We start from the raw sequence: 13,660 nt of genomic DNA, 5'->3' as shown, positions 1-13,660 counted from the left end.
TTCCCTCTTTGATCCTACATGTGCATATAATAAAGCAAGAGTGTGTGTGTTTGTGTGTACATGTGCATGCCCTAAAGTGTAATTACACGTACTGGTATAACAGGTAGAATGGGTTGAACTCCGCCTTACGTGACTTCCAATGGCAGAATAAAAGGTAGCACCACCCTCTCCACAAAATCGTCCTCCATAGGTGGAGACAGACAGACAGCAGGTGAAGGAAAGGAAGATACCATGGCAGCAGCTTCAGATAAGGTAACTATTCATTATGTTATACATAACAAAGAATCATCTAAAAGACAGAACAAGATTTATTTTTTTACTTTTAGAGGATACCTTAAATGATTCAGCACTGGAGTTTATCTCATTTTTGGGGTCAACAGCCGGGGGGCCAAATGTGGTCTGCCGAACAAACCAGCGTTATTTAGCCTCCTTTATGACAAGCTAGACATGGCATGGCTATAACATGGTTGGTATCAATGGGTTCCTTACGTTTTCTAGTTTAATATGATATCAGTGTCTTCACTCTAGCTTTAAAACGTTGCCTGCTACAACCTAAAAATCGCAACTTGCATTAATGCGTTAAAGACTTTACTTTGACAGCCCTACTAACAACATAATTGCGTATTTCTTTTTACTACGTTTTTCCTGCTCATTCATGCAAATATTTTCACATTTTACAAATATTTTATGAGATAAAAAGTATATTCCCATGCATATTTGACCATCATCAAGCTTGCATGTTACTGATCCAGAGAAAATGTACTTGGGCAGATTATCTGAATATGGAACTGAAAAAAAATTAGACATAATGTAGTTTACTAGAGTAGTTTTATTAATACCTGACACAGAGGAATGAAAGTTGGAATGTGGAAAATAATCAAGCTCAAGCAACCAATCAGGGACCAGTCTCACATGAAAGGATGTTAGTACATGTAACACACTCATAGAAACTCTAATAGGTAACCATATCAGATTAACAGATACATCAAAGTGTTGAACAAAGGGCTCATACACATGGATGACACAGACTACAGACTGACCGGAGACACCCCAGATGAATAGGGTAAACATTTAACTGGTAGACATCACCATGAAACTTTGATTACTTACATTAAGACATATATTTTGTATCACAGTTTTTTTAAATTTTATGTTTAAATATGCAAATGAGGCATTATCTAATGCTAACCTTTGGTGAATTAAGGAGAAATCTACGGACGCAAATTGACAAAGTAGTAAAATAAACACCTACATGTGTATTTTGGATGTTTTCTTTCCACTAGTCTGAAAGAAGAGAACATCTCAAAATTGACCAGAGCCTGAAAACCAACTTTTGCCTGTAGTGTCTCCCAACACTACACGTAACACATGCATCAGATGAAGTCAATTCACAGTTTAAAATACCAGCAAAATATATACTTATGGCACAAAACACCTGTTTACATCACTGGGAGCTGCTGAACTGCAACATGTCAGTAACGTGTTCCTCTGTGTGAGCAGAATGTGGAGTTTGTGCGAACAGGCTACGGCAAGAACTCCGTGAAGTTGCTGGTCATCAGGAGAGAGGGCAGCCGCCACTACATCATCGAGCTGAAAGCCGACGTGGAGCTCACGCTCAGATCACGCAAGGATTATCTAACTGGAGACAACTCGGACGTCATCCCCACCGACACCTGCAAGAACACCATCCACGCCCTGGCCAAGCTCAAGGGGGTAGGTCACCACCACCCTGTCCACTTTCTCCTCATCACAACACTTCTATCCCTTCATAGACAACAACGTCCATCCACAGAAAGTAATGGAGGGATGTTAGGACCGAAAGGGTAAATGTGTTAAAGACCTGACTCTGCAAGTCATCACGTTTTAATGAATTGTATAAGAAGACTGTGTTGTTATCAGCATATTTTTTCTGTCACCATTATGTTGCATATTTATAAAAAACCTAACTTGATTCAGGACGTAATCCTAATGAGATAGAAATACTATGGCTGCAAAACGACCAATTAGTCGAGTAATCGACTAAGAGGGGGCAGCCCTAAGGAATACGGGAGGGTTGTTGTCGTCATCTAAAAGTCTAAACCTGATGGTGTATTTTGAATGTTATATACAATATTGCCATAAGTTTTACAGGCCAAGCGTTCCTGAGCTCTCCGAGTTCTCTGACGAGAGAAGAGAAAAAAAATCATAGCAGGTTATGCACCATTTTATATGTTGTAAGGACCATTTAGGACCATTACAGTAGATTGGAAACCAGTGTAGGGAGGCCACAACTGGAGTTATATGGTTAAACATTCAGGGCCGTTTAGAATCAATGCTACAGTGTTTTGTACAAGCTGGAGCATTTAAACCAGAGAGAATGATATTATAGTAATGTAGAGTCAGAAAATACTGTCAACAGCTATAAAAAAACAAAACTATTTTCACCATGTATTTAGGGATAAAATGTTCTATAAATCAAGCTATGAATGATACTGTATATGAACAAACCCCTTTGTAAAAACATTCGGAATACAGATAGGAATGATACTGGAAAGTTTGGTGTATGTAAGTGCTACTAGTTTGAGAAAAAAATTAATTTGAGAAAACAGCCTTTAAAGATATGGATTGTAAAATCCACTACATTTTGAAGACACTACAGGGGAATAGGGGGAAAATGTTAACTAATAGATGTCACCATGAAACTCCCCCAGTTGATTATTTACATTAAGGCAACCTTTTTTAAATGTTTATGTTGAAATATGCAAATGAGGCATTATCTAATGCTAACTTTTGGTGAATTTCGGAGACAAATTGCAGTAAAATAAACACATAAATGTGTATTTTGCATGTTTTCTTTTCACCAGCCTGAAATTAGACATGTTACGGAAGCAAAACAACCCAAAATCTTAAAACTAACCAGTGCATGAAAAATAATGATTAACTTTAAAGGGATCGTCCTTTGTTCAACTGGGAGACTCCTACTGTGGTCACTCTTTTACCTCACTATACCGACACAAGTGACCGCTGGTAACCTGCAGCTCAAACACACACTGATCAAATAAAAACAAGGGTTAACAAACCCTGTTGAAATATTTTGTCCAGTTAGGACTTTTGTTCCTATTTATTTATGAGACTTTTTTTTTTTTTTTTAGATGGTTTTACTTACAGCCTGTCACTCTGTTTTTTATGCTCTACTCACCTGCTCAGGTAAAGACCATCGAGCAGTTTTCCCTGGATATCTGTCATCATTTCCTGACCACTTACAACCATGTCCTGAGGGTCAAAGTTAACATGGAGGAGGCTCCATGGAGAAGGTTGGAGAAGGTAAAACTCAGAGGAGTTTTTCTTTTTGATTGACATTTTACTGGTCACAACGGGAAAAGCACAAGTGGAACAAATGATACACAGTTGTGCTTTTCCTACTATGTGTGTCCTTCATTTTAACTATTTAAGCAACACCATAGATGAAGTACACATTAAATTCAAACGTGATTTTTCACCCAGCTTGTCGTTATTTTCGCAGAATGGGGTAGAGCATGTTCATGCATTTATCTCCAGCCCAGAAGCTTGTCGCTTCTGTGATGTTGAACAGAATCTCAATGGTAAGCACAACCACACACACAATGTAGATGAAAATGTATGCATGAGCAGGGCACATACCTGATCTAGGCTGAGATCAGTTGGTGTTATCCTGTTGGATCGGACAGGATCAACTTAATCTGCAGAGAGGAAAAACAAGGTTTACCACCATAAACAAAGACAAAACACAATACCTCGACAAAGACACAATATGTCATCTACATAATAGATAACACCAGACAGGGTCATTGAAGTGAAGCATATACAGACGTAGGCAAAGTTGTTGGTAACGTTCCGTTAAAGAGAGAAAAACCCACAATGGTCACTGAAATAACTTGAAACTGACAAAAGTAATAATAAATAAAAATTCACTGAAAATGAGCTAATGAAAATCAGATATTGTTTTTGAATTGTGGTTCAACAGAATCATTTTAAAAAACAAACTAACGAAACTGGCCAGGACAAAAATGATGGTACCCCTAGAAAAGATGTAAAATAATGTGACCATAGGGACATATTAAACTAAGGTGTGTCCTGTAATTAGCATCACAGGTGTTTTCAAACTTGTAATCAGTCAGTCTGCCTATTTAAAGGGTGAAAAGTAGTCACTGTGCTGTTTGGCATCATGGTGTGTACCACACTGAACATGGACCACAGAAAGCTAAGGAGAGAGTTGTCTCAGGAGATTAGAAAGAACATTATAGACCTTCATGTTAAAGGTAAAGGCTATAAGACCATCTCCAAGCAGCTTGATGTTCCTGTGACTACAGTTGCACATATGATTCAGAAGTTTAAGGTCCATGGGTCTGTAGCCTACCTCCCTGGACGTGGCCGCAAGAGGAAAATTGATGACATATTGAAGAGACGGATAATACGAATGGTAACCAAAGAGCCCAGAACAACTTCCAAAGAGATTAGAGGTGAACTCCAAGGTCAAGGTACATCAGTGTCAGATCGCACCATCCGTCACTGTTTGAGCCAAAGTGGACTTAATGGAAGACAACCGAGGAGGACACCAAATCATAAAAAAGCGAGACTGGAATTTGCCAAAATGCATATTGACAAGCCACAAAGCTTCTGGGAGAATGTCCTTTGGACAGATGAGACAAAACTGGAGCTTTTTGGCAAGTCACATCAGCTCTATGTTCACAGACGCAAAAATGAAGCATCCAAAGAAAAGAACACTGTACCTAATGTGAAACATGGAGGAGGCTAGGTTATGTTATGGGGCTGCTTTGTTGCATCTGGCACAGGGTGTCTTGAATCTGTGCAGGGTGCAATGAAATCTCAAGACTATCAAGGCATTCTGGAGCGAAATGTGCTGCCCAGTGTCAGAAAGCTTGGTCTCAGTTATAGGTCATGGGTCCTCCAACAGGATAATGACCCAAAACACAGCTAAAAACACCCAAGAATGGCTAAGAACAAAACATTGGACTATTCTGAAGTGGCCTTCTATGAGCCCTGATCTAAATCCTATTGAACATCTGTGGAAGGAGCTGAAACATGCAGTCTGGAGAAGGCACCCTTCAAACCTGAGACAGCTGGAGCAGTTTGATCACGAGGAGTGGGCCAACATACCTGTCGACAGGTGCAGAAGTCTCATTGAGAGTTACAGAAATCACTTGATTGCAGTGAGTGCCTCAAAAGGTTGTGCAACAAAATATTAAGTTAATGTTACCATCATTTTTGTCCAGGCCAGTTTCATTAGTTTGTTTTTTTAAATGATTCTGCTGAACTATAATTCAAAAACAATATCTGATTTTCATTAGTTAATTTTCAGTGAATTTTTATTTATTATTACTTTTGTCAGTTTCAAGTTATTTCAGTGACCATTGTGGGTTTTTCTCTCTTTAACGGAACGTTACCAACAACTTTGCCTACGTCTGTAATTCCACTGCAACACTAATATGAGGATTCATTAAAAGCCAAGGCTTCACTAGCTCAGTAGTTAGTATACATGTGAAAAATGATGTGTGGTAATGGATGCAATGGTCTCATCAGTGTCCAGTTTTGAAGGAGAACACCACCTAAATGAAGAATTCCAATATGTTATTACCATGGCCTAGGGAAGTTCAATCAATATTTGTGAACAAGAGCTCCTCTCTCTCAAAGCCAGAACCCAGAGAAGTAAGTCTCAAACTTGTGACGTCATAGACAATGAATGGGAGACTGATTTTGTGAACCCACAGAGTGTTTGTTTTCTTTTTTATACCCAAATGAGCTTTATTCTTTACAATAGAATAAAGCTCATTTGGGTATAAAAATGTGTTCTCAGTAGTGGTGGAAGAAGTGCACAGAGTACTCATTAACTCAAGTATAAAAGAAGCAATACCACAGTGTAGAAACACTCTGTTCAAAACTTTACTCAAGTAAAAGTATAAAAGTAAAACATAAATAAATAGATAAATAGATAGATAAATAGATAGATAAATAGATAAATAAATAAATAAATAAATAAATAAATAAATAAATAGATAAATAGATAAATAGATAAATCTCGGAGTAGAGCAGCTGCTCCTTCGCGTCAAAAGGGGCCAGCTGAGGTGGTTTGGGCATCCGATCAGGATGACTCCTGGACGCCTCACTTTGGAGGTTTTCCGTGCACGGACAACTGGTAAGAGGTTCCGGGGTAGACCCAGAACACGCTGGAGAGATTACATATATCTCATCTGGCCTGGGAACGCCAGCCTCTGTGGTGTAAATATTATTAACTGAGGGATCCACAACTATAGCTAAGCACTTGACAGGCGTGTGATGGGCTCCTTTTTGTATTTTAGAGAGTACAGTGTGACGCCTATTGTCACGTTTCTGTTCTGTTTAACTGTCAAAATGTTTCCTGATGTTTCTGATGACCGCATACTCACCGACTCATTGCCCCAGGCGTCCCGGTGGTTCACAGCGGGGTGAAGAACATGAAAGTGCTGAAAACCACCCAGTCTGGTTTTGAGGGTTTCCACAAAGACCGCTTCACTACTCTGCAAGAGACCAAGGACAGGTGTTTCTGCACCTCTGTTTACTCTAGGTGGCGCTACAACAAGACCCAGGATGTCGACTTTGATGCTGCATGGTAATTACTGGTTTAAGAAGGGGGACACTGCATTCACTAATCATCATAGTTGTAGGTATCCATGATGACAACTTTATCTACCAAAGAGGAGGACAAATTATGAAGTTATGAACACAAAATAGAAGGAAAATCTCCTGTTTTGAATGAATGAGACAAAAATCTAACAATCATCACATCACGTTCTCATAGGAAGTGTGTGAAGGAGACGATTATTGAGAAGTTTGCTGGCCCCTACGACTGTGGAGAGTTCTCACCCTCTGTGCAGAAGACCCTTTATGAAACACAGGTTATGGTCCTGGATAGAGTTCCTGAGGTGAGTCCACATTTGACATCATAAGATTTATAAGCAAACCTCTAGGTAAAAGCTGTTGTAGTTATAGCAATTATTAGGCCACACGCACAATAAGCTCATTCAGAAAAACTGTATTGTGTCTTTCAGGTTGACGAAATAGAGATGGTCATGCCCAACGTGCATTACTTCATCATAGACATGACAAAAATGGGCCTCGCGAACAAAGGCGAAGTAAGTTCTGTTATTACAACTAATCTTTCAAGTTGATTAGTCAACATAGTTCGGTTACTGATGTGTATTTTTTACCCTCGCAGGTTCTTCTTGCCTCGGATAACCCTTCAGGCAACATCACAGGGACAGTACGCAGGAAACAGCGAGCCAAGCTGTGAAGGCACCACCTAGGGCTGTGCTAAAATCTTCTATCCCGATATAGATCATTTCATATCTCGATAACGATATATATCACAATATAGCATGTTTTTCTGGTAATTCAATAAATAAATGGTCTATATGAAATAACCACATGGTAAAGCCTATTTCTGGATACACCTGACAACTGAAAAGTACAGAGTATTTTCTTATTTTAAGAACTTGAGTGCCAAATGGGCAACAGTTTTAAGTGAAATAATAGAGAAAATAAAAAATAAATATAGGCCTAGCCTATATCGCAATAGAAACAATATAGAAAAATATATACAATAGACATTTTATATCGTTTTGACGATATACTGTATATCTTCATATTGCCCGGCCCTAGCACCAACACATCCAGGAAATGCTGCTGCTGTGATCGACAATCTGAATAAGCTACTTAATAGAAAGAACCTTTAAATATTTTTTTGGCAGAATTACAACTCAAGATTTCCCAGATATGACTCAAGCTTCTTGTGTAAGTAAATAAGTAAGGGATAATGTACAGCGAACCGGACATTGTTGTGAAATAAACCCCGACAGGCATCGCCCTGAAGGGGTTTATTTCAAAACAGTGACCCGCTTGCTGTACATTATCCTGCTTATTACACGGCTACTTACTTATAATTTGACACAAAAATGGTCCACCAGAGTTCTACATCAGAACTGCGTCCATAGCAACGGTCTGTTATACATAGCAACGGCCTGCTATGAAGAAATAACAGATTGTAAAACGCTGTGATTGACCAATCAGAATCGAGTATTCAACACAGCCGTGTAATAAAATGAAATAAATCAATAAATTCATAAACTAATATTGTTCTTTTGTGAGAAAAGAGCACCATTTATTGCAAATCTTTGATTCAGATATTCAAAATCCAGTGTTATGTTGCACATATACATTGGTCATACTCACTTCAATACAGTTGTCTTTGCGACAATTCTGAAAGCACCACAGGTAGGATCATAAGAAGAACAAATACACATAAATATTTTCATATGAGAGCCTCGGGCCTAGATAATGCAGGTACAGATGTAGGAACAAAGAGGCTTTCGGTTGGCTCCTTTTTCTGGGAAAAACAAAATGCTTCATTGTTACATGCTAAGGACGTTTCATGGACTCAGTTGCACAGTTTAGAGCATAAAAAGTGATTTTAGGGCAAAACGGGATGCACCAGAATAATTTTCTGCATGTATCAAAGTGTTCAGGTACGACAACATACACCGTTTTTAACTTTATATCATCTTATATACAAATACTTTTTTTTTTAAACCAACATGGGTTAATTCACTTTGCACACACACTCACAAACACACACACACACACAAATCATACTTGCACAGTATTCGCCCCGAATTTCCTTCTTTTAAATAAAACACACAAAAAAATACACATCTCAAGCAGCAGAAAAAGAATGGCTGAAAGGGTAAACAGCTGATTGGACTCCATGTGCAACCCATTTTTTGGGGTTCACGCTTATAAAAACATACAGCATTCAAATTCTGTTAAGGTGCCACTATGGCCAGAGGAGTCTTTGTCAAGTGGCAGCTAACCTGGGGTCTCTTGACACGATGATTGTCACTGAGCTGGGCGCTGGAATGGCCAGCGGTGCTACGAGGTGTTGCTCTTCAGGTGCTGGGTTTGCAGCGGCTTCACGTGATACTCGTAGATTTTCAGCGCGGGGCCGAGCTTTATCGACAGCCCCGTCAGGACGTCGTTACGCGTCATCAGGAGCAGGGACTTCCCATCGATTTCCTGTCAGGCAGAGAGAGAAATGTTTGACTGACATCCTAGTTTGTGTTCATCATGTGATGGGAATTTGGAGCAGGAGGAAAACTCCAACCTGATCCTGGAAAGCCGTGGCTTGCTCCTCGAACCCTGTTGCTTTAAAGTAATTGACGACATCGGCGACCCCCCAGTTGGCAGGGTCCGGCAGCTGGCCGTTCTCCACTGGGCTGTGGGGTCACAGTGAATGCATTAATATTCAACTATAACAGCTATAGAACACATTCTTTCAAAGCTTTCAATAAATAATGTCTTACACTAATTGTAAAAGATACCTTTTGGTGTCAACAGAGCCATTTGCCTTGTCTTCCATGCCGGCTGTAAAAAGAAAAAAAGGAGAATAAATAGATACAATAAAAATCAACACATCAAAAAGAGGCATTACAACATGTAGCAACTTCAACCCAACTAGAGCTTCAATGATTAATTGATTAGTTGTCAACTATTAAATTAATCGCCAACTATTTTGATAATCTCTTAATCGGTTTGAGTTATTTCTTTTTAAAGAAAAATTCTCTGATTCCAGCTTCTTAAATGTGAATATTTTTTAGTTTCTTTACTCCTCTATGACAGTAAACTGAATATATTTGAGTTGTGGACAAAACAAGACATTTGAGGATGTCATCTTGGGCTTTGGGAAACACTGATTGATATTTATAGACCAAACAACTAATCGATCAACCGAGAAAATAAATGACAGATTAATCAACAATGAAAATAATTGTTAGTTGCAGCCCTACTAATCAGAACAAACAAATTATCTTTCTTCATCAACGATAGAAAGACCCTTTATCTGTGAGTGCCGATGATGTGGTCGAGGCAGATGGCCGGCCGGCCACCCAGAGCCTAGTTCTGCCCAAAGTTTCTACCCGTTAAAGGGGAGTTTTTTCTTGCCACTGTCGCTTAAGACTGCATGCTCACGGGGGATCTCTTGTTGGGTCTCTAAATTATAGAGAACGGTCTAGACCTGCTCTATATGAAAAGCGTCTTGAGATAACTTCTGTTATGATTTGACGCTATATAATAATAAATTGAATTAATTTCTTCTGTCCTTACTACTACCGGGCACTCGATACTGTTAGGAGCCATGCTCGCTGCTACTTTCTCTTAAGCCCTACAAAACAGGCAATATAACATGCAGTAACTTAAAACAAGTGGTCTCAATATTCCCCACAAAATGTACCTGAAATAACTTCATAAATCGGGAGCTGTCTGTGTTTCTGAATATTTTCACTTTAACGTTGGCTTCAAACACTTGATTTTAATGTGTTTTGTATGATATTATGCGATGTATTTGTTTTGCATTTGTTTTATGTTGTGGCGTCTGAAACTTTAATGTATGTTTAAATGCTGCTGCCTTGGCCAGGTCTCTCTTGCAAAAGAGATTCTTAATCTCAATGAGTACTACCTGGTTAAATAAAAATAAATAAAATAAAAATAAACAGGTAAAACACATTTCCATAGGTTATACATGAACATTTAATACATTGTTTTTGCTGAACTTGCTTGCTCCAGCAGTAAAATCTTCAAATTTAAGATATATTGTACACGTACAAAAACTTCAATACATGTAATATAAGTGTTGTGCATCATTTTATACACACATGTACCTGTAATTCAGACTGGCATGTTTGGTATCTTTAAAAAAACATCTGTCCAGTAAGTTGGATTTTGAGAGGTTATGAGTTTAAACAAGTGTTTGGTCACAAAAACATGCGTTAATGATGACGCTAACAAAGGGTCTGAGGGGTTATAACAGCTACTCTGCTTTTATTACTCACTTTTAAAGCACAACTTGGTCTGACCCCAGAAAAAAAAATGGATCTCTTAACACCCTATATGCCTGTACGTGGTCTGAGATCATCTGATCAGCTACTTCTTGCTGTTCCCAGGTCCAATTTTGTGACGAGAGGCGATTAGGCTTTTGCTTTCAGGGCTCCCAAACTCTGGAATGCACTTCCTTTAGAGATACGATCATCTAACTCTGTATCCACTTTGAAAAAACTTTTGAAAACGTTTTTTTTTTTAGGATAGCATTCCTATAAGTATAAGACTGGGTCTAAATATATGTATGTATACATCTGTTTCTGGACGCATGTGTACATTTATGTATATATACGGTATATTTGTTTTATCAACTTGTCCTACCATTTCACCACTTCTATTACTATTGATATGTTCTGTTTTAGCAGTTACCATATTTGTTTTACTCTAACCCGCATTTATTGTCTGATGTTCTGTTTTATCAGTGGAACACCCTGTCTGACGATGTGAGGAGCTACAGCTCTTTTAGCATTTTCAAAACCAACTTAAAACGTCTGTTGAAAGCTGCTCAGCTCTGTACTCACTGATCTTCATTCCATGGTCTTCATGACTTGCTTTTACTTGACAAGCATACTTTGTGACATGCTATTGTGTGTAGCTGTGTATTGTGCATTTTGTATGTTCTTTCTTGAATGACTGTAGTATGTTTCTTTGTTCTGACCTGCCAAGGGACTAAGATGTGAATTAGCTTAAAGCTATAATCTGGTACGGAGCATCAAATGGTGACATTTATGTTTAAAACTGTACATGGTCCCTTTTAAATAAAATAATATATATATATATATATATTGTTTTACTTTATCTGATTTTATTGTCTTATGAAGCACTTTGTAACATATGTTTTGAGAAGTGCTATGTAAATACATTTATTATTATTATTATTATTATTATAATAAACTACTTGACCACATAAACTGTGGTTACTTTCAAACAGAAACCATGCTGTGGACACAGACTGCTGGTGGTGACTACAGGAAGCTTGAGCTTTCATTTAGACCATTTAAACACTAATCAAACTAACATAAGAGGCTAAATGAGTATCTTATAATCTGTAAAGTTGCAGTAATTTTTCATCAGATGTTTTTCTCTTAGAGGTAACTTTAGTGGGTCGGCAGCTCAAACATCATGTGTACATTTATGTAAATTTATATATGCGGTATATTTGTTTTATCAACTTGTCCTAGCATTTCACCACTTCTATTATTATTGATATGTTCTGTGATGCTCTGTTTTAGCGGTTACCATATTTTTTACTTTATTTATCTGCTTTTATTGTCTTGTGAAGCACGTTGTAACATCTGTTTTGAGAAGTGCTATATAAATAAATGTATTATTATTATTATTATTATAATAAACTACTTGACCACATAAACCGGGGTTACTTTCAAACAGAAACCATGCTGTGGACACAGACAGCTGGTGACTAAAAGAAGCTTGTGCTTTCAAAACACACCTCAAGCACCACCTGTTCATCAAGGCCTATGATCTCAGCTGACTCTTCCTACACATCACTCTTTTAATTACTTAGCTATAGTTTCTCCTCTGTGTTATTTATTAGTATGATTTTGTGTGCCCCCTTTGTAAAGCATCCTTGGGTTTCTGAAAGGCTCTATAAAAGTCCAATTATTATTATTATTATTATTATTATTGAGCCCATTTAAACACTAATTAAACTAACATAAGAGGCTAAATGAGTCTCTTACAATCTGTAAAGTTGCAGTAATTTTTCATCAGATGTCTTCTCCTGGAGAACTTAGTGGGTTGGCAGTTCAAACATCATCGTTTCTCTTTGGCAGTCACTGCAATAACAAGCAAAACAGTTCATTAAAACACATTAAAACACATTAAAACACAGCTAAAGACCAAAACAAAGCTAACATTAGTACTATACATCTATAACAGACAGTAGTGTGTGAAAATAACGACCCAAAACTCACGTTAGCTGCATTAAAAACAGCAAAAAATAGCGTTACACACAACATTAAATTACATAATAGCTCCTAGTGAACCGCTGCCTCTTCCTCTCTCACATTAAGCTAACAGGGATAGTTAGCTGGGTTTGCTAATACAACATTTAACATTTACCTTATTTTAGATGATTCTTTCTTGACAACAACAACACGTCCGAGTTTAAGGCGTACTTTGGATAACTTTTCTAATCACTGAGATGTTTTACTGATTCATAAAAGGCGATATTCATGTGATAAAATCAAGATTTAATCAAGTAAAAGCTCAACTAGCCCCTCTTCAACGGTTTAGCTTCCTTCACCCACATGACCGCAGAGCATCATGGGAAGTGGAGTTCTTTACCGTTTCAGCGCTTGTAGTTCAGCATCATACAACCAACCTGCTGGGAAAAACATCACTGCAAATAGATAGATAGAAAGAAAGAAAGAAAGAAAGAAAGATAGATAAATAGATAGATAGATAGATAGATAGATAGATAGATAGATATAGTAACTTTATTGATCCCGAGGGACATTCAAGTTTCCAGCATCACAGTTCCATAGTGCAAAACATGTTAGTAAAAAGGCAGTAAAAAAGTTAGTAGTGCAAAGTACAAAGTACAAAAAATATACCAGATATAAAAATACAAGGACATGAAGAAAACTGTTAAAAGTGAATATAGTGCAGGGTAACTCCAGTAGCTTAGCCTATGAAAGTGCAGACAGCAACATTTCTCATCATATTGAATGCAAACAATTGTATTTTTTTAATAAAA

The 13,660-nt window shown here is 37.8% G+C and overlaps 2 protein-coding genes across 5 annotated transcripts; one reads left to right on the top strand and one right to left on the bottom strand.

Moving 5' to 3' along the window:
• Window positions 1-90: 90 nt before the first annotated feature.
• uox (urate oxidase) lies at window positions 91-7,745 on the top strand. Of its 2 annotated transcripts, XR_012593913.1 has the most exons (9): window positions 91-252; window positions 1,501-1,713; window positions 3,187-3,303; window positions 3,503-3,581; window positions 6,439-6,625; window positions 6,815-6,938; window positions 7,065-7,148; window positions 7,232-7,369; window positions 7,513-7,745. XR_012593913.1 is itself a non-coding variant. In XM_074635202.1 (8 exons), exons 1-8 carry the CDS (start codon window positions 232-234, stop codon window positions 7,304-7,306), a joined length of 900 nt encoding a protein of 299 aa, XP_074491303.1. In that variant the 5' UTR covers window positions 91-231; the 3' UTR covers window positions 7,307-7,436. The 2 variants fall into 2 exon arrangements, 1 of the variants encoding a protein (XP_074491303.1); XM_074635202.1 differs by lacking the exon at window positions 7,513-7,745 and having other exon boundaries at window positions 7,232-7,436.
• Window positions 7,746-8,151: 406 nt separating this feature from the next.
• Window positions 8,152-13,239, bottom strand: samd13 (sterile alpha motif domain containing 13). Of its 3 annotated transcripts, none has more exons than XM_074635204.1 (5): window positions 13,024-13,239; window positions 12,642-12,737; window positions 9,390-9,432; window positions 9,173-9,284; window positions 8,152-9,084 (listed from the first exon to the last, which is right to left on the bottom strand). In XM_074635204.1, exons 2-5 carry the CDS (start codon window positions 12,667-12,669, stop codon window positions 8,941-8,943), a joined length of 327 nt encoding a protein of 108 aa, XP_074491305.1. In that variant the 5' UTR covers window positions 12,670-12,737; window positions 13,024-13,239; the 3' UTR covers window positions 8,152-8,940. The 3 variants fall into 3 exon arrangements, with proteins under 3 accessions (XP_074491305.1, XP_074491306.1, XP_074491307.1); XM_074635205.1 differs by lacking the exon at window positions 13,024-13,239 and adding an exon at window positions 12,876-12,985; XM_074635206.1 differs by lacking the exons at window positions 12,642-12,737; window positions 13,024-13,239 and adding an exon at window positions 11,985-12,024.
• Window positions 13,240-13,660: the final 421 nt, after the last annotated feature.

Source organism: Sebastes fasciatus, chromosome 5 (genome assembly GCF_043250625.1).
Source record: "Sebastes fasciatus isolate fSebFas1 chromosome 5, fSebFas1.pri, whole genome shotgun sequence".
Classification (NCBI taxonomy): domain Eukaryota; kingdom Metazoa; phylum Chordata; class Actinopteri; order Perciformes; family Sebastidae; genus Sebastes; species Sebastes fasciatus.
This window is presented reverse-complemented; position numbering and strand designations above follow the sequence as displayed.

What these genes read in the sequence shown, in the direction of transcription:
- samd13 (XM_074635204.1), bottom strand. Translation starts at nt 12,669, where the DNA reads ATGAAAAATTACTGCAACTTTACAGATT. An exon ending in TTACTGCAACTTTACAGATT is followed by an intron (nt 9,433 to 12,641) that starts GTAAGAGACTCA and finishes TTCTTTTTACAG; the next exon opens with CCGGCATGGAAGACAAGGCA. An exon ending in GGCTCTGTTGACACCAAAAG is followed by an intron (nt 9,285 to 9,389) that starts GTATCTTTTACA and finishes GTGACCCCACAG; the next exon opens with CCCAGTGGAGAACGGCCAGC.
- uox (XM_074635202.1), top strand. Translation starts at nt 232, where the DNA reads ATGGCAGCAGCTTCAGATAAG. An exon ending in TCCTGGATAGAGTTCCTGAG is followed by an intron (nt 6,939 to 7,064) that starts GTGAGTCCACAT and finishes TGTGTCTTTCAG; the next exon opens with GTTGACGAAATAGAGATGGT. An exon ending in GCCTCGCGAACAAAGGCGAA is followed by an intron (nt 7,149 to 7,231) that starts GTAAGTTCTGTT and finishes TTACCCTCGCAG; the next exon opens with GTTCTTCTTGCCTCGGATAA.